The sequence below is a fragment of the Ambystoma mexicanum genome, chromosome 11 (assembly GCF_040938575.1).
Source record: "Ambystoma mexicanum isolate Mex_15411 chromosome 11, UKY_AmexF1_1, whole genome shotgun sequence".
Taxonomy (NCBI): domain Eukaryota; kingdom Metazoa; phylum Chordata; class Amphibia; order Caudata; family Ambystomatidae; genus Ambystoma; species Ambystoma mexicanum.
The window spans coordinates 233,231,265-233,250,896 of record NC_090934.1 but is presented as its reverse complement, the minus strand read 5'-3'; the positions used below and the strand labels follow the sequence as shown (position 1 = coordinate 233,250,896).

Sequence of the window (19,632 nt, the reverse complement as noted above, 5' to 3'; positions counted from 1 at the left end):
GGAGGTGTGGTCAGCTCCGATCAACCAGTTCTGGTGCACTGTGCTATTTGATATGTGACAACCCAGCTTAATAACATACTTCTTGCCTCGTGTACGCTCCTTTTTGGATTACTTTCGATGTCCTATTGACTACATGCTCGTGGAGGACCCCTGATACACAAGTCTGAAGCATCAGGGGTTAGGGAGACCAGATCATACGGCTCATCAGGAATAAGCCTTGTAGTCTCAATTATCTGAGACAATGGCAGAGAAGCAGTCCTAACCGAGTGAACATTAAAGAATGAGCATAGTTCACCAATAACCAGTCAAGGAATCCCAGAGGGACAAAAAATCTACCACCCAAAACCAGAAATTTTAGCCACCTCCTGCTTACCTGCAGGTGTCACAAGTAAACTCTCAGTCTTCTCTTTCTCAAAGCGAGTCTCCATTTCCTCTCGGCTGGCAGCCTCCTCCTCCATCTGGCACTTGTGAAGCAGCTTCATTCGCTCCATCAGTGCCTCCACCTCCTGCGTGGCATCCCGGCTCTGTGAACAGGGGATGCACTTATAAAGTACGGCACAGCCAAGTATGAATGGCTCCTTGCAGTGATACCATTGGGTGACATATCTACCACCCCACCATCCCAAAAACCTACACCAAATTCCTTATGCTTTTCCAGTTTCTGCCATCACACGCCATTGATTTCCATTGCATACTTGCCATGGGTACCAACAGCATGCACCACCACAGACCTGTATAGTTTTCACTCCTGCTACTCTCAGAACCTTGCTTCTCCCATAACAGCCCTTGGGAGACTGCTGTTAGTTTGGATTCTCTTGTACTTCAGCAAACCTGCTCGCATCTACCCTACTCAACCACCAACTCCCCCTTTAAGCACATTCTTTTGTGGTTCCAGCTGCCCACACAGTATCCTTCACTAGCGAATGCCAGCTAGAAATCCTACTTTTAATCTCTTGCCTGGGGAAAGTTGCTCTCCCACTTCTAAATGAATTCCTCAATGATTCTCTGCAATGTCACTCCCTTCTCTTACTGCATTTAAGCTACAAGGTCCTTATCAATTAACAAACGCACTCCGATTTAGAAAATAGCGTTTCTGCTACATCGAATCAGACTGGTGTCCCTCTTCCTCTCACTTACACCATTGCTGTTCACATCCTCCTGGGTGCTGCTATCACAGCTGCGAGGAGAGGGTGGCCTGCCCCCCTCTTGATCGAGCTCAGGGTTTATTCCGCAGCCAAAGACAAATGATGCCAGCGAATGGTAGTGGGTGAGGAGTACGAGGGCGTGGATAAGCTCGGCAAGGGACCAACTGTTCTGCTCCGTCTTCAGCAGAGCCTGAAAAGCAGGGAGGCAAGAGTCAGAATTATAACTCGCACGCAACAATCATGGCTACTTTGATAAAGCCATCACAGAAAAAGAGATTTCCCAAAACAGCTAGGTGCAAACACAATTGTTGGAAACATTACTCAATACTACATAATGTACACCAACCACTTCCTCATTCATTCCAATTCACATCCACTATTTCATGTCAATATTCTCCACTAAATTCCGGACCATTATGCACCCCTCCAAGCATCAAAATCCTAAGCCGCCCTGCTCTCTCCCATGGCCGCACCAAACTCACCTCAATGTGCTCCTTGGTGATGAGCCAGGGCCTGTGTGCCAAGATCTTGTTTATCTCGTTGAGGTTGCGCAGCTTTAGTGGGGCACAGTTTAGCCCGTGCAACCATTCTGGGTTTCCACCCACCTTGAGAAACTCTGCCATGTGCAAATTCACCAGGTAGGTGCACTGATGCCTTGCAGCAGCCTGCAAAGAAGCAAAAAGACAGTGTTACCACCAATGAATAACCGTCACTCCCCCCCCACCCTTTAGTAAATTTCCAGCTGCAAAACGTACCACCTGCTTCGAAGAATACCAAAGTACTCACTAGGCAAGAAACCAAGAAAGCCAGCTGCTAAAGATACAAGGGCTACACCTTCCCCACTATTGGTACCAACAAATTACTATGCAGCCCATCTCAAATTCTAGCACTACATTCTCTGCATATAGAGGGGGGTAAGGAAAAGAGGCAAATAGTTAAAAGTAGGAAATTATCTCTAGCGGTGGACGCACCATGATGGCCACGTAGTGTCGCTCTGGGAACGGAAGAGGGCCATCCATCTGCAGCAGGTGGTACTGGGTCTTCCAAAAGCGGGAGAGGTACTCTGGGTGCAAACCCATTACCATTGTGGCGTTGTCCAAACGACCAGTAGAGAGAAATGCCTCAAGGAAAAGGCCCCGTTCGTTTGACTGGGAGCCTTCCTGAACGATCTACAAGACAAGGGGAAAACAAATATAGAAGATCAAGAATCACATTCCACGTAGCCATTACCAATAGGTTTGCCATTCTAGATAGCATTTTGGAGTATGCCACACCTGCGCCCAATCACTTACTGATCCGAATGAACCCTTTCCGCACTAGCCAACTTAACTGCATGTGCAGGATACTACTGAGCTATAGGGGAATGGGGGCTAGAAAACACAAACCACAGAGTCCAAGTGCCCAAAAGACTAAAAATCAGCAGGAATGTTTCCACACAAGGTGACGCCAGGATATTAATGTTCAATGGCCAAACTATGTTGCAGTCCTACAATGCCATTGAGGTGGTATGTCAGATGTGCAAAGGTCTGGGAAAACCAGAGATGGCATAGGAAAAGATGACCAATATGGCATTTCACGGTTACCTTACATGTGGTCGAAAATAATTGGTCGACCAGACAAATGGTCGAACCAATTTGGTTGAAAACCAAATGGTCGATTTTTTTTTATTTTAACCCTTTTTTTTATTTTTTGGGCCCCCCCCCCCCCAGCCCCCTTTTTCTCCTCTAAAAACCCCTTTTTTTACAAAACGAAAACCCAAAAAATAAATATATAAATAATAATAATAAAAAAAAAAAAATCGACCATTTGGTTTTCGACCAAATTGCAGTCGACCAGTTTTCAGTCGACCAAATGACTGGACACCGCATTTCACATGTAAAGGAAAAAACAAGCTGGCCTTCGCTTTTATTCCATTCTTCGTCACATCCATGTATTAAAGATACAAACCTACTGCCGTTTGTGGAATAGCCACCAATTCAATCCATTAATTACACTCTAGAAACCAAACCAGTACAGGCCCAAAATTGCAAGGGGGGGGAAGGTGGGGTGGGGCGGGGGAGGGGGGGGGGGTGTGTGTGTGGAATATGACATGGTAAGCCGCAGACAAATCGTATGCAAATATGGCATGTGGATTGCTTCTACAGCGCTTCATATAGTCCCTTCACACCACAAACAAAAGAGTAAGGGTTACGGTGGGGCATGAAATAGTTGGAATAGTGGCATCAGTGCACTATACAGAGCCCTACAACACATCTCCCTAAACGTGACAAAAAAAAAATAAAATAAAAAATAAAAAAAAAAATCAGGATCATTAAGACACTTGGGTGAGGCTGGATCATGTTCTTTATGGCACCCGTAAATGACTATAGCATTTGACAACTCTGGGCTAGTCTACCATGCCTCAGGGCCAATACCATCAACACCATGGACTTTATTCCAGAAAGCTAACTTAAAAAAAAAAAATAATAAGTTCCTTGCTTTTTTTTATGCCAGTCCCATTTCTTGTAAACTAAAATGGCCAGCAGCTGAGACAGCACAAAAGACATTTTACGTCCACGTTTAGCAGTAAAGTGTAAAATATTTTTTGAGTAAAATAAATGTCAAAAGACCTACTTCTGAAAAAAGTAGCAGAGCTCCTGTGCGCATCAAGCGCCAAGGATGAATGGTCTACAGCATCATCGGTGGAGGCGGCAAGCGCTCGTTCCAATTATAGCTTTGTCTGCATAATTAAATATTGAACCCTTCCCACCCCCTCAAGCCTCCCAATCTCCCTGCCTCCAGTTGCCTTCACCCGCGCCGTCTTCCTTACATTTTCACATACGCAGGGATACCAGCTTTCCAGCACCCCAGCGCACTCCCACCATGCTTTTATTTCAATAGTGTACATCTCTCTCCACACATACACATGGCAATTAGACATGGCTGGCTATCGAGCAGGGACTCCGCCTAGCCCTCAACCTTACATGGCCATGATGCACACATGCATACTTGTACCTCCTAACTTTGCAATAGTAGTCCCTTCGAGGGCTTTCAACGTACAGCACGTTGGGACCATACCCATGGTGAAAATCGCTCTACAAATAACGAGATTAAATATACTCCCCACGCCACCCTAGGTTTCCCCACTAACTACACAAACCCAGAATTGCACAACCTCTCCCACTCTGCTCACCGCGAAATTAACTGTACCCCTTCAAACTGGGCAACTAGGTTAAAGGCAATAGGGGGATGTCACCCACCTCTCAATCTACTTAATTGGGGCGTTTGCTTAGAGTTTCGTAGTGGTAAAAAAGAAAAGGAAAAACACAAACCACCAAACACAAGTCACTATGGAGGACATTTGGACATTTAAACATTACACTCTGTCTGCAGCCAGAGTGCTACCGCTGGAGCAGGGTTGTTCAACCCCAGGAAGGTGGTGCCGGAATCCTGGAAGGTTTTCAGGATACCCCTTCATTAATCTTCTTGAAAAGAAAGGTTCATACATTTAGAATCGCACGCCCATTTCTCATGTTTCCAGCTCTTGGGGTTCTCGCTCCACCCCTCTCTCCGACTCAACACCCCCCCTCCATCCCCCAACATCAACTGCACCTCTCCTCAGAGGCAGTCTCCCTTTCCTCACCTTCCCCCAGAAACTAAATGTCTCCAGCCTACAGAGGATCAGAGCTCTGGGATACTGCAACAGTCTCTTCCTTCATCCTCCCTTTGCCCTCTTCAACTAATCCAAAATAGGTCAACACAACTTATCCTTCGCCTCAAGCCCAGGTACAGCATCCCTCACATCTCTCCACTGGCTCCCGGTTGTTGCTAGGATCAAATTCAAAACCCTCTGCATCACCCACAAGGTGTTCTGTGGCCTGGGACCACCACTACACCAAACGCTCCCTAAATCCTTCAGTCTTCTAGCTCCAACTCTCTGCAGATTAGACACTTCGCTAAGCAAAGAATTTGGGGGGGGGGGGCAAGGGAATAGATCTCTTCTCTGCAAGAGCCTCTCTGGAATGGTCTCCCTGCCTCCACCCCCTCCCCCCAGGCTTGAGCCAGATCTCCTTAAGTTCCAGAAGCTCTGAAGACCCTCCTTTTCTCTTCCTTCCCTCTCCCATACTAGCACCCCCCCCCCCCCCCATCTGCCACAGTGACTGTCAGCATGGTTCTCGCCGAGAACTACAGGACACCAGGCACACCACCACCACCACCACCACCACCCTCCCTACTTAGCATGTGGACTGTCACCCCTGCAATTCCATGGCACTTTCCTTCCTGGCCTCACCTTAGCACTTGCCTAGCACCTGTTTCCCCCCCCCCCCCACCTCCTCCTTTTACTTGCACTCCCCCTTTACCATGACCTTCCCTACCCCACCCTAGCACTTCGCACTTGTGCAGATGGGCAGCCTCTCCTCCACCCCCGCCAGTCTCCTCCTCCTCCTCCTCCTCCTCCTCCTCCACCTCCACCTCGCCCCCCCCCACCCCACTTCTGGTTACTGCACTTGCACGATCCAAATGTCACTAGGCCTAGTAGGCCATCTTTCACCCTCGTCGGCTCCACCTATTTTTGGCGCCTTGAAACACCATTTGTCGCATAGGCACCTTACAAATAAACAGAGGTATTTATCTCCATGATCTCACACCCCCATACCTATCACAAAGAATTACCAGGCATACTGCCGCAAGGCCCCTCAGAGAAGGCTATTCCAACACTATCCTCACACCTAAAATCCGGAAAGCCCGAGCAGGCGGTTCCAGCTTTCCTACACTGGCCGCCACACACTGGGACGCACTCCCTCCTCACCTGAGACAGATCGAATCCAACTGTTGCATGTCTTCCCTGTTGGGAGACATGGTATCTTCCCGGGTGTTTGTCTTGGTCACGTGGGGAACCACGTGACCAAGTTAATAAAGAGAATGAGCCGCTTCCGGCTCGTCAGTCGAGACCCAACTGACTCCACGTGTGTGTGCTTGGGGGCACCATGCGGGTGCCCCACCACGTGTGCTGGGCCCAAGGATGGGGCCCAGCTCCAGGACAGTGCCCCTGCCGGGCAACACCGTCCCTGTGTGTCGCCCTGGCCCTGTGAGTCGGGCCAGGATGGCGACCCCGGCCTGGGTGCCCTCAGAGCCGGGGCCGCGGTAAGCCGGTTGCCATCCGGCCCATGTGTGGAGCTCCGGTGTCCCCAGAGCCGGTGGGATGAACCCCCACCCCTTGTACCTGCAGCGTGAGCGCTGCCCGTGGGCGCCTGCCACCCGACCGTAACATGGGGCTGCCGGGTGGACTGGAGCAGCCCCCCCATGGCGATGAGGCGAGGGGCCCCGCGTGCCCCGAAGAAGATATGGTGCGGCCCATCTCCATCTGGGCTCGCGATGTGGAGGAGCGGAGGCTGTTTTCCCCCGTATCCCCGTGGGGGAGAGAAGTTTCTGCAGCGTCCACCACAGAGGAAGTGCTGCCCCTCCCCTACCCGCAAGCCGCGGAGGGGAGGAGCGGCAAATATAGGATGGCGGCCCGACACCAACGGGGCCTGCGGAGGAGTGATAGTTCCTGCCCGCTGCCCCCGGTCTTGTGGGGGAGGGATGATTTGCGGCATCGGCCGCATGAGGAAGTGATGCGGGCCCATCCCCAATTGGGCCCGCATAGGTGCTGCCTGCCTGCACGTAGGAGGTGGTCGGCCCCCCCCCCCAATCACCTCCAAGAAGAGTCGCCCGTGGCGTCGGCCGCAAGAGGCAGAGGCACTGCCCCACCCGTAAGCCGCAGAGACAAGGAGCGGCCAACTTCGCCGCAGGAAAAACAACGATGCGGGCCCAACTCCAACTGGGCCCGCAAGGCAATAAGGAGCCGCTCCCCACCCGTGGAGGAGGAGGGAAATGAGCAGCGCCCAACGGAAGGCGGGCCCATCATCAGCTGGGCCTGCGAGAGAAAAAAAAAAAAGTGTCGCAGGCCCGAATCCAACAGGGCCTGCAAAAGGAACAAAGGAGGCGGGCCCAGCACCAACTGGGATCGCAAGCACAATAGAGTGCTCGCCCCGAGGTGCGGGCAGAGAGCTGCCTTCCCCCCACCCACAACCACGACATGAAGGTGATCCTGCACCCCCCCTAATTGAAGTAGGGCCCACATCCATCGGGGCCCAAAGGACGGGAGGAAGCCCGCAGCAGCCCCATGCCCAGGGCATGCCAAGGCAGAAACATGAAAGGGGGAGGGCCGCCCCGCACCCGCGCCCTCGCCTCAACAAAGGGAGGCATGCTGGCGGCCCGAGCCGCCGCAAGAAACATAGGGGCCCAGCCGCAACGGACAACTGTGGCCATGTCTGGCGAAGATGGGGAGAGGGAGGATGCCGTTGCTGCCTACCCCCAGAAGCCTACTCCTGCAGGCCACAAGACATGTCCGGCCCACCAGCGGAAATGTTCCACAACAGGAGGCGGGCCCATTACCACCTGGACCCGCGTGGAAAATTTGCACTGGAGCAGTTCCAGCCCTGTGGCTGGCTGCCCCCTTTCTACCCCACTGAGACATGGAAGAGCGGGTCGTCGCCCGCGGCGGTGGTGGGGAGGTGCATGTCTCCAGAGGAAAAGAGCGGTGGATGCCGCGTAAGGAGGGGGAGCTGCCCGCACTGCGGGCGGGCCGAACTTTTCAACTGGGCCCACGGCGGAGGAAATAAAAACTGGGATGCCGGCCAACATTCAACTGGCCCTAATAACCGCATGGAAATGAGGGCAGCAGGCATGGGGAGGTGTGTGAAGTGGCCTGTTCATCACCGGTGCCTGGCTGTGGGTTTGCCCCAATGCAAGTGGACCTTGGCCGATGTGACCCCCCCTGGGCCTCCCCAGGTGCGGCTTTGCCGGTTTTGGTATATCATGGTGTGACTGTCCTAAAGTAGACATTGGTGAGGACGCGAGCTGGTTTCCTGCGACTCCACGAGTGTGGAAGATGGACACCATCATTGACATCCCCATGAAGACTGAGCCGGCAGACACGGACTTGCTTAAAATGGCCCAGTTAGTGGGCACTGTAATGTGGTGCACACCCGTACACATGAGTGCTTTATGGTGTGCCAGTAGTTCTCAGTGGTGCATTTTAGTGACATGAGAGCCACTCACCCAGATTAATAAAGGATGTGTAAAGTAGTAGAGTGGCTCAAGTAGTAGTAGTGGTGGTTGTTATGTTGGGACTTTGGGGTTTTTGTTTTATTGTTATGAAAAAGGAGGAGTGTTACATGTCTCCCCTGTTGGGAGACATGGCATCTTCCCGGGTGTTTGTCTTGGTCACGTGGGGAACCACGTGACCAAGTTAATAAAGAGAACGAGCCGCTTCTGGCTCATCAGTCGAGACCCAACTGACTCCGCGTGTGTGTGTGCTTGGGGGGCACCATGCGGGTGCCCCACCACGTGTGCTGGGCCCAAGGATGGGGCCCAGCTCCAGGACGGTGCCCCTGCCGGGCAACGCCGTCCCTGTGCGTTGCCCTGGCACTTAGCCTTCATTATTGGGATAGGCTAGGTGGCCAGTACCATGGAATAATAGGCATTTCCCAGTTTCTTGGTCAGGTTTAGGGCAGCCAGTAAAAGTGACTGTTTTCTGGTCCTTTAAACAAAGCCATTTAGCGCTCATCCAACTGCTGACCACATTAAATGTATGCTATTGACATGGCTAGAATCAAAATCCATGTCACCAGACAGTGTGAACAGCAGTTGGGCATCATCCGCGAAGCTTTGAAAAAAGTTTGTTATATAACAGGCCATGGTATGGTCGGATGTAAAGGTTAAAAACAATGGGGATAAGCATACGCCTTGAGGAATTACTGGTCTGATCGAGTAGGCCTTCGATGAGAACTGGCCCAGTACTACAGAGGCAGAAAACTAGCTGAAGGCTACCGTCTGAAGCGAGACTGGTCCAACACATCGAAGCAGCCGGAAGATGCAAGAACATCAGCAGCCCGGCATTCCCCTACTAATGTAGATTTGATATACTAGACTATGGGCCTCATAAGTTTCCGGTCCGGTAACAAATGGTACTGTAAGCTTGCCGGTACCGTTGTTACCGGAATGGCAAACTACGAGTTCTGCTTGCAGGTGCCTTACCGCCCACCAGGTCTGACCTGTGGGGCGTACTGGCACCCGCGAGCAGCCCATGTTAGATGCACCGGCACCATTCTGAATGGTGCATCCGACCTCCCCATTCTCATTGAGCACCACCGGGCTCAAATGGGAATGGGGAGCATTTCATTCCGGCGCCCACGAATGGGCAATTACCGAGTCCAGCAGGGCCGCAATGACCCGGTAATTGCCCATTCGCGGGCGCCAGAAAAATGTGCAAGTTTGGCGGCATCCTGCCGGTTTTACCGGCAAGGCTACCGCCAAACTTGTAATGAGGCCCTATGTCCAGCATGGATGTCTGCACAATGGTGGAGTGCCTAACAAAAGGCTTGCCAATCCACCTTTCGACTTCCAGAGCATCTTCTCCATCCTCCTCACAACTTTGCGCCTACCACTACAGAAGGTTCCAATCAAACTCTCCTTTACCTCTGGCGGGCAAAGCTCTTCGATGCCATAGCAGGAGGCACCACACAAGTGCAAGATAACTGACCACCTCAGCAGGTAAACCCTGCAATATATGTCCCATCTAGCCAATGACGCAGCAGGAATTAATACAAAAGAAAGGATGTTTTGGAATATGATTGCTATGGATGAATGCAACTTAGGTAAATCAAAAGATACACATTCACTATGTGGGGCCTCGAATGACCCGATCCGATTGTGACTTTTTGCAATATTGTTTTGCCAGACCAAAGTAGCTTTAAAGCATTAGTCAACATACAGTCTCGAGCAACCTACCAATTGCTGTTACTTCCAAGAAGAGATTTCTTTCCCATTGTGTTTTATACAGCACAAACATGCAGACTTATGGATGCTTCAATTGCTTCGAGACACTGCCATGCAACACGCTGTACATCCAGAAAAGAGCAAGGCAGACTGCTACAGTAAACAAGGATTGCATTAGGGTACCAGGGTCTGTGCTTGGACATCAGACTAAGCTCTGAAAATGTCCGAAGCCCAAAATGCCCAAGCCTGTGACCATACAAAAGCTATAAGAAAAAACTCCATAACCTATGGAAAATATATTCTACAGCCAAGACTACATAGAAAAGACATGGACACGGAGAACCAGATCTTACTAGCAGCACTACGCAACTTAGTTTGAGCTAGGAAGAAGGCCAGGAGAGTCCAGACAGTTGTAGGCAGAAAACTGGTACTCAGACTAGAATGATAAACACCTTCCCAGGAAGGGCAGGAAACCACACTAAAGACACTGGGACCACGAATGGCAGATGTTACCGCCATCGCAAACTGACATTTACTAGTGACATGCGATTCTCCGAGTTGCACATTGTCCTGCCAATCTTACTGTAAGTCTATAAAAGCAGGAAAGGTCCTGCTTTTCCAGATTCAAGTTGAACTCGCACAAAAACCATTTAAAAAACACGCATTTCGGGATTGAGAAAGTGAAGCAGGGGTGGGGGATCTTGACTTCATGGAAGCAGACTGCGACCGAGTAGTCCATTGCTTAAAAGAAGGGCACAAACGGCACGTGTTGAGACATGAAGGAATTTGGTTATGGTCTGAAACCAATCTGCAAGTATTCCCTCTTAGTCTGTCCAGAAAAAATATATATATATTAAGAACATTTTTTTAAAAAAAAGACAGCCTTCTGGGAATGGATCTGGGCCTTCTAGCGGTCAAGGAAACTTTACTAATAAAGCAATAGAACCCAAGGAGGGGGTCATAACCTGTCGGGCACCCACAAAAAAGTTAAGTCTGGATAAAATCACGTTTCAGCACATTTGGCCTTATTACCAATGTTCTTAGAAAAGCAATCAAAGAATTGGCAAATAGTAAAAACACCAGACTTCAACCCAGCACCCCCAAGATGCGCCTTCAAATGACAAAAAATAAGGGATACGTTGGTACATACATATCCACAAAATGATAATGCCCAAACCAGACAACCAACCTTGTGGGGTCTCCCACCGTGGTAGGCCACTTCAGGTGTGGAAAATGTTCTGTTTGCCTACTAACAAAAAGACATGAAATCTATAGATCTAAAAAGGGAGAGGGTGGAAATCCAACAGCTTTACGAACTGCACAAACCAGTGGGCCGTTTACCGCACAAAATGCCCGTGTAACCTAATTTATAAGCAACGTATCTGAACACAGATTGTATGTCAAAAACAAAGTGGAAAATAAACCTTTGAATGGAGCCTTTTTATGTGACAGTATGACATCCATTGGTAAACCAATATTCATGCCTTATAACAATAAGAAGCCCAAGTATAGACTTTGAAAGAAAAAATCCATAGATATCAAAAAAGGTATAGGTCTCTGTTATGCGTCTATTGACAAATATGATAGACAGTGCGCACATAGCGTATAAACAAACTTTCCTTTTTTGGATTATTATATTTCATAAGAAGAAACATAGGTTTTTCAAAATAGCTCTTAATATCCAGGTGTGGACTGGCCTATAGGGAACTCTGGAGATTTCCCGGTGGGCCTCTGCACCCTAGGCATCTTTTCTGTGGTATTTCCAAATTTTCTCATAGGAAAAGCATTGGGCTTGCTGGAAATGTGTCATTTGGGGCCACTTTGAACTTTATTTCCAGGGCCTCTTTTAGTTCCCAGTCCAGCCCTGTTAATATCTGATTTGACACTGGCCTTTTCATTTGTCTCATGCAGTTCTTTTTTCGGATATTTACTCATAAATGGAAAACATGAAAACTCATTTCTCTGTAAGCCGTTTTGAAGGTGTAAACAGAATACGGTTTACCGAGACAAACCATCATATTTGCTAAGACACAGATGCCCCATATTATTAATACCAACGTAAAACTGGACAAAAAACATGGCGCTGCAGCACAGACAATAAAAGGAACATAGCAAGTTCAAAAGCCGCAATGCCTATTCGCGCGAGATATGTACGACGTTCACGTGACTGAACAAAACGTATAAAAACCGATGATCAAGCCGCGTTTGTTTAACAACATTTTGCAAATGGTGAACAAGAGCGGACGAGGCAGGACCTTTGAAAAAAGGTAAGAAAATCACAAGCTAACACGTAACCTTGGTCCTTATGACCAATAGGTCTGGTGAACACACGCAGGCTTTGCACAGAAGATTGTGTGATGAATACACTCCTTTCAAAGTAAAAACGCCTGCGGCACCACATTTTGTCCGTGAACAGAGCTACAATTAATTGATGAAGGCACTAGGTAATAATATCAGCAAAAAGGGAATAGCTAAACACCGAATAATTACAAAGATGGAAAAGTAACCATCTGCAAAACGGCGACATGGAGACTCATTACGAGTCCGGCAGTAACCGAGCCGGAAAAACCGGCAGTTTACCGCCTGACTTTTACCATTCCGCCTCCGTGATTCCTGGAATTACCGGAGCATTACAACACCCGGTGACCCGGGAATTCCGGAGGCAGAATTGTGTAAATCCCCATAGGACTCCATGGGGATGGGACAATGGAAACACCGGTTCCGTCTATGACAGAGCTGGCGTTTCCATGTCCGCCTGCAGGTGGGTGGTGTTAAACCCACCAGGTCAGACCTGGCGGGAGTGACACCTCCCGTCTGCAGGACTCTTAATCAGCTGGTCCGGAAAGAACGGTGGCAGCAGTTTTACCACCACCGTTCTTTCCCGACCGGCAGGGTCGTAATGAGGCCCACAGTCTTAAACGCATTTCTATGCTTACACATACAAAATAAGAAAATAATCAAACAAGGGAACTACGTTTGGAAAGAAGCAGGACTAAATGGACCGCTTTGCAAAGCACCCGTAATATCAGGTTAGTATCTTAGAATAAATGGATACATTCGAACATGAGATATACATGAAATAGAAACAGGAAAAGCATATGTTTTTTCCTTTGTGCAAGCATTTAAGACTAGCACGTTATTAGCCCAAAATAGTCAAGACGGCAGTAACCATGCTGGACACAGACGCTGAAGTCCAAATGCTCTTGATAATCAGGTTAGTGACCACTAAACCATTAGTTAAAAAACAAGCCACTCACACCATCTCCTCCAGTTTTTAATTAGTTGTTTGACATATGTCTTCAAGAGACGTGGCTGTTGGAGAAACCCACGTTGGATGGATTCTGTTTGGAAATCTCAGCAGCAACCAGGGGAACCTTAGGAAGACCATCGTCGGGACTGTTAACAGCCATTAAAAATGGCCTGGGACTCGAAGCTCCGAAGAAATGGAAGAAATGGAAGGAATCATACGAAATGTTGGTGATCCTGACTACATGGTCCCCACCAATCCAGAAGAGCAAGGGTGTTCGAGAGAACTGTTTGGCAATTATAAATTGCTATTGGAACCCTCAACAAACGACCTCCAAAGCTTTTTGCTCAACAATGAGTGCAACCATTGATCAGCTCTATGAAGAGTTTGATGAAATTGAGATCATGGTATGCAGAGACTTTAATGCCAATTGTAATAAAGAAAACCAGGGATCGTGGACGGATTCTAATCTGGAACGTGAAAGAGCATGGATGAAAGTAGCCAGTTCAAGAAATCTGCAAAATATAGCTTCCCTTTTCCCTAACCAACTGAATATCCCAACCTGGGAACGGTGGGCCTCGAAAGCGACCTTCGACTATATTTTCATCTCATCCGCCCTTGCAGCAAACATAGTGAGTTTCAAAGTGTTAAAAACGGATAACAGCGACCACAACTTACTCACATGTATGTGGCAAGGATGGAGAACAAGAAAAGCAGTCTACATGGCCACCGTTGAAACAAATGCCCAACAAACTCGGTTACGCCTAACTGAAGCAAACCTCCTGAAAATTAAATCATCTTGGGAGGAAAAAACTGCTAATCTCCTAAGTAAGGCTAACGAGAGACCAAACTACCTCCCGCTTCTTTTGCCCTACCAGAAACCAACAGGAGGCCGACGTACTGTTCAAATGCATCCCATCCATGCATATAACAAAGAGCTGGTAGAACAAAGGAAACTAGGGCGACAACTAAAAAGAAGGGCAAAGAAATCCAATATGGAACAAGACTGGTCGGCATGGCAATATGAAGTGAAAAGATATGCTGTTTGGCGGCAGCGAATAAGAGCATGGCAATACCAACGGGATGCGAAAGAAATGATGAGAAGATTGGTAACCAACAAAATCTAGTGACTTTTGGTCACTAATTAAAAATGGCAATCTCGCATCAAACTTAGCTCCAACAAACGCAGTCTCAGAAGCGAAATGGATCGAGTACTTTGAGGGAGTTTGAAGAACCTAAGAAATCTGTAGGGGCGTCTGAAAGAACCACCAACCCGGTTGGGTGACAGTATCGAACCCTGGAGATATTGAAGTAAAAATCAGAAATCTGAAAACATCTAGAGCCCCGGGACCTGACGGCTTAACTAACATCATTCTTAAGCAATTCCCAAAAGAATTGTCAGAATTTATTGGAATGATCTTTGAGGAATGCGAAAGAACTCATCTAATCCCAGAGACTTGGCAGAAAACTGTCATTGTCCCGATTTACAAGAAGGGCAGTCGGGAAGACCCTGTAAATTACAGGCCAATCGCATTGTTGGACAGTATAGGTAAGATTTTTTCCCCTCTCATTCTGGACCACCTGAGAACATGGGAAAAACGGCCAAGTGCAAAGACATCCTACAAACTGGCTTTCAAAAAAATGGCACCACAGCAATTAACATCCTGATAATGAACATCTTTAAAGCAAAAGTAAAAGGGGCACCGAAGATCTATCTGGCTTTTGTAGATTTGTCAAAATAGACAGGAATTTGCTATGGAAAAAACTTGAATCCTGGGAGTGTCCCCAACCTGTGCTTGACCCTCTCAGAGCGCTTCACTCACACACAACCGTGAGAGTGAAGCTAAATCAACAGGGAAATTTATCGGACGAGATCCAGGTGAAAAGGGGAGTTAAACAGGGTTGCCCTCTTGCGCCCGCTCTCTTTATCGCATTCCTAGGAGACTTGCAGTGCTCTGAAGAAAAGATCAGGACGTTTCCACCAAAAATAGGAAAATACATCATCCCTCGCCTCTTATATGCAAACAATGTAATCCTATCGATCAAACTGTAGTGATACACAAAATTGCATACTTGCCAATCAGGGCTTTAGATGACAGCATTAGCCGCTGAAAGCCAATAGTGTATTCAAAGTATGTGCCAAAAATGCTGACAGTAGTCTGTTGTAGCACTTCCATTATGCAGTAGTGAGCTACAAGGAATATGCAGGCCTAGTATGAGTGATAGGTCACATTATGCATTGTTGATAGACAGGCAGGGAGAGGGCCCTAGCTCTGTAGCTAATAGACATTTTTGGAGTGTTTGGAACATTATGGCACCTATATAGCGCTTAGATAGCCAGTCTTAAGCGCTATGAACACTAAGCTATGAGTGCATGCCTTTTAGAGCTTGCAGATGGGGTTAATACATCCCTGCTTCCCTTAGAATATTCTGCCTCACTAACGGTAGCCCTGCATGGCCCCAAGCTAATCTTCCTTTTCTCTGGGAAGGCACAGATAAGACATTCCTGAGCTTTCGCGCAGATGGGCCAGGGAGGGGCCCAGAAGAAGCACAGTGGAAATTAACAGAGTTGGGTTTTTTTCCATGAGCCAGCCTATATTTTGCACAGGGAAAGTTCTGGAACTGTGCGTCATGGACGGGCAGCACGAGATTATAAAATATGCATGCTCACATGACTCGGGTGGGAGATCGTCCTGTGGACTTGGTTCGAGCAAGATCAAGTGCCCGGAATTGGAGCTCTGACGGCACCCTGCAGCGCTGTCCTCTGAGCGGGGCTTGTTACAGCTAGCTTATGAGGGCCAGGGTCTCCCAGTGCTGATTGAAGGGGCGTAAGACTGTGTTTCTCTATGTTTCTCTAACTTGAATCCCAAATGTATATGAAATTCACTGTTTAGAATATATACTAAAACTTATTGAAGGTGTCATTTGTCACTAGCATGAGATCACTGTTCAGCACAATAGAACCTGTATTTTGGGCTGAATTGGGTATTTTTTGCTCTCAAAGGGCTGGCCCCGAGGAAGATTTTGCCCATATCAAGACACAAACCAAAGTGGGGCTTCAGCGTGAGTTAACAAATCTGGCAAAATACATCCAAGAAAATCACCTGGAGATAAACAAAAAAAGAAACTATGACATTTGAAAAAAACCTGAAAAAATCTGCAAACATGGAGTCGTGGCACTTTGACGACATCAAAATTGAAAAAAATCAAAAACATCAGATACTTGGGGTTTGAATTAGACAACTCGTCAACGGATCAAGCAATGCAAGCAGTACTCTGGGAAAAAGTGAAAAGATTGACAGCGCAAATGAGAACCCTGGATAGGAAGTTCGGCAAATTTTCGCTAAGCCCGGCTATTAACTTCTACAAAATGAAACTTGTGCCTACGCTGGCTTTTGGAATGGAGGCCTCACTCTGTATTCCCCAGACAATATGGGTCAAAATAGAAGGTTTGGTCTGGAAAGCCGTCCTGGGGCTCCCAAAATCGACCTCAATGGCGGCTATCCGAAGGGAACTAGGACTAGTCTCGCTAGCCTCGATTGACTTCAGCGCAATGAGACTATTCAGAAAACTTATTTTGCCCGATTCCCTTCCCATCTATTCATTAATCAAAGAAGAATTGGAAAACGGTAACTGCATTGCATTTAAAAAGTGGGCCAAAATCAAAAAAGAAAGGTAGTCAGATATACTGTGCACAGAAACAGATTTAAAAGAAAACCCTGATAAAATGAAACGTAAACTCAAAGAAATGGACTGGATTAAAAAAATACAGACAGCAGCAGATAAACTTTTAGCCAGCTTCCTCCCACGTTTAACAAACCAAAAGTCCCAATGAATTATGTCAGAACATTTCCAGAGAAAAAAAAAAAATTGTTTATGAAAGCGAGATTAAATGTACTTCTGACTAAAGAAATCCTCGCAATTCGTGGTGTGGTGGAAAATCAGACCTGTCGATTATGTAAAAATACAGAGAGGGTGGAAACCCTCAGACATTTGGTTCTCAATTGTCCCATCACTGAAAAAAAAAAACAGAACTATTTACCTTTTGCCGCTGATCACGAACCCATGGATGATCCATGAAGAAGACTTGTGGAATAGACTGATTTCTGGAGAAACCACAAGGTGGACGGTGGCTATGGCTAACCTAATCGAATTGGCTTTCAAACATATCAACGAGGCCTCACGCACAGATGCCACTTCAACGCAGTGAGTTATGTAGCCCAAACAGACAGGTGTCTTCTGGGCCTCTCTTACACTGCAGACAACCGGTTTGATCTGTGCGAAGCCTTTTTCCGGAGAAACCTGAGATGAAACTCTTGAATTTTCTGAACAGAGAACTGAATGCACCTTTTGATAAAATGTACAGGTTTTACCTGAATACAAGTCAAATAAAAATAGTTGTTTTTGTTTGTGTATGTTTTAGTGTGAAAAACATGGTGATATCCAAGGTGGTTTGTGATAAAATCTTAAAAAAAAAAAAAAAAAAAAAGCGGCCACAAAAAAAAAATTACAAAAAAAATTACAAAAAAATACAGTACTTAGATAGTGCCTAATAAATAGAAAGGCCAAAACATATGTAGTCCGTCTATGAGAAACCAATCAACTTAGCCTCACCATTTTGCAGACTGAATTGAAGTTCTTCCATACAGAAACTGATTGTGACTTACATCTGATGTTTTTGATTTCTAAAGCAGGTTATAATAACACTATTGCTGTTTTGCTAGTCATCTGTTGCCCTATATGACTACCTCTTAAGGACTCAAGTCACGTACTAACCCCGGCTTGATAAAACAGTTTGTACTGCTTATGAAAAGGTTTATTTTTGAAAATATAAAATACATTATTTTTGTTAAAAACAGCAGACCGAGATAAATTTGAGTAACCATAATTGTTGAAAGGTTAATAGTGGTGCACTAACTCAAACATAAATGGACAAAGGGATAATCGGTCCACTTCTTTATTGTACCAACCTTGTATCCTTCCCACCTTGGGACTGATCCCCCAGACAAAAAAATAAAAAAATAGAGAAGTGCCCAATCAGATACTACAACCTGGGGCGATAGATACAAGCCAGAGCTAAGCAAGGGCTTTGACGTAGCCCCAGGGGCATAACCCGATGGTAATGCTGCCTCTTTGGTTTAGTTTAAGCGCTGCCTGGCCCTGGGGCATCCAGGCGCTTGACAAGGTTACATAATTAAGCAGTAAGGTACAAGTAGTTAATGCAGTAATCAATACAAGTAAAGCCATTTACACAGCTAAGCATGTTCGAGTAGGCAGCAGAGATATATGTACAGGAGGTAAAAACATGGATAGACAAACAAAAATATATACAGAAAGTAGAACATGGATACTCCGGGATGACTTTGGGCATAACTTTAGCTTTCATTGGCAAGAAGCCATGCTTTGGCTCTGTGTCTGAAGCGGTGAGAGGGTTCACCTCCGAGTATAGTGGGGAGGGAGTTCCAGAGTTTGGATGAGAGTACGGTGAAGCTAGTACCACCTGCTTTTTGGAGCTTAAACCTGGAAATGTTTAAGGTCTGTGTTTGGGCTGATCTGGTTAGGCGGGATGGAGTGTGGATAGAAGAAGTTGTCTGAGAGGTATCTGGGTTCTTGGTTGTGTAGACACTTGTGTGCGAGGGAGTGTTTTTTATATTCGATTCTTTTGAGGTATGGCTAACCATTGAGTGGAACGTCTAATGTTAGATATGTGGTCATGTTCGGGTAGGTTCAAAGCTGATCTAAGTGCATTGTTTTGAATTATTTGAAGTTTGTTGATGTTCTTTTTACTCGTGCCCAGGTATAGCGCGTTGCAGTCGTCGACTTTAGAGATACAAGTGCTCTGGCTAGCGTAATACAGTTAGGGGTTGAGAGGTAAGGTCCGTTAGCATTAATAAGCTTACATGTGTAAGCGGTGGCGGATGAGATGGCATTTATTTGTCTGGTCAGAGTGAGGGAGGAGTCGAGATAAATCCCCAAAGTTTTGACGTTGTTGGAGACCGAGATGTTGTTGCCGTCAATTGTGAATAACTGGTATAGTTTGTTAAGGTTGTCGAGTCTGGCTTGGGATCCTAGGAGAAGAAGTTCAGTTTTGTCGTCGGTGAGGCATAAACCGTGTTTGGCCATCCATTCTTGTATAATGGAGTATATGTTGTTGAGTACAGAGTACAGAGTTGTCAGAGGAGTAATCCCCAGTTAGTGGGATGAGTATTTGGGGGTCATCTGCGTAATTGGTATAGATGACACCCAACTGGTCCAGTATGCCAAATAGAGGTTTCGTAAAGACATTGTAGAGTGTGGGGGGAAACACAGGAGCCCTGGGGGACGCCACAGGTGACGGGCCGGTTCAGCTCTGTCAAGGATTTTTAGTAAGAAGGGGACGTAGTAATGGATCTGTAATTGGTGGGTATGTTGGGGTCTAGAGTGGGTTTCTTGAGGAGA

At 47.0% G+C, this 19,632-nt stretch overlaps 1 protein-coding gene across 4 annotated transcripts in view; it reads right to left on the bottom strand.

Moving 5' to 3' along the window:
• Window positions 1-19,632, bottom strand: part of SESN2 (sestrin 2) — a 128,982-nt gene that overhangs the window by 49,947 nt on the left and 59,403 nt on the right. For all 4 annotated transcript variants that reach the window (XM_069622934.1, XM_069622933.1, XM_069622936.1 and 1 more), the window contains 4 exons: window positions 2,117-2,314; window positions 1,628-1,810; window positions 1,138-1,335; window positions 374-524 (listed from right to left, as the gene is read on the bottom strand). In XM_069622934.1, coding sequence (XP_069479035.1) covers window positions 374-524; window positions 1,138-1,335; window positions 1,628-1,810; window positions 2,117-2,314 — 730 coding nt within the window. The remainder of the gene's footprint in view (window positions 1-373; window positions 525-1,137; window positions 1,336-1,627; window positions 1,811-2,116; window positions 2,315-19,632) is intronic.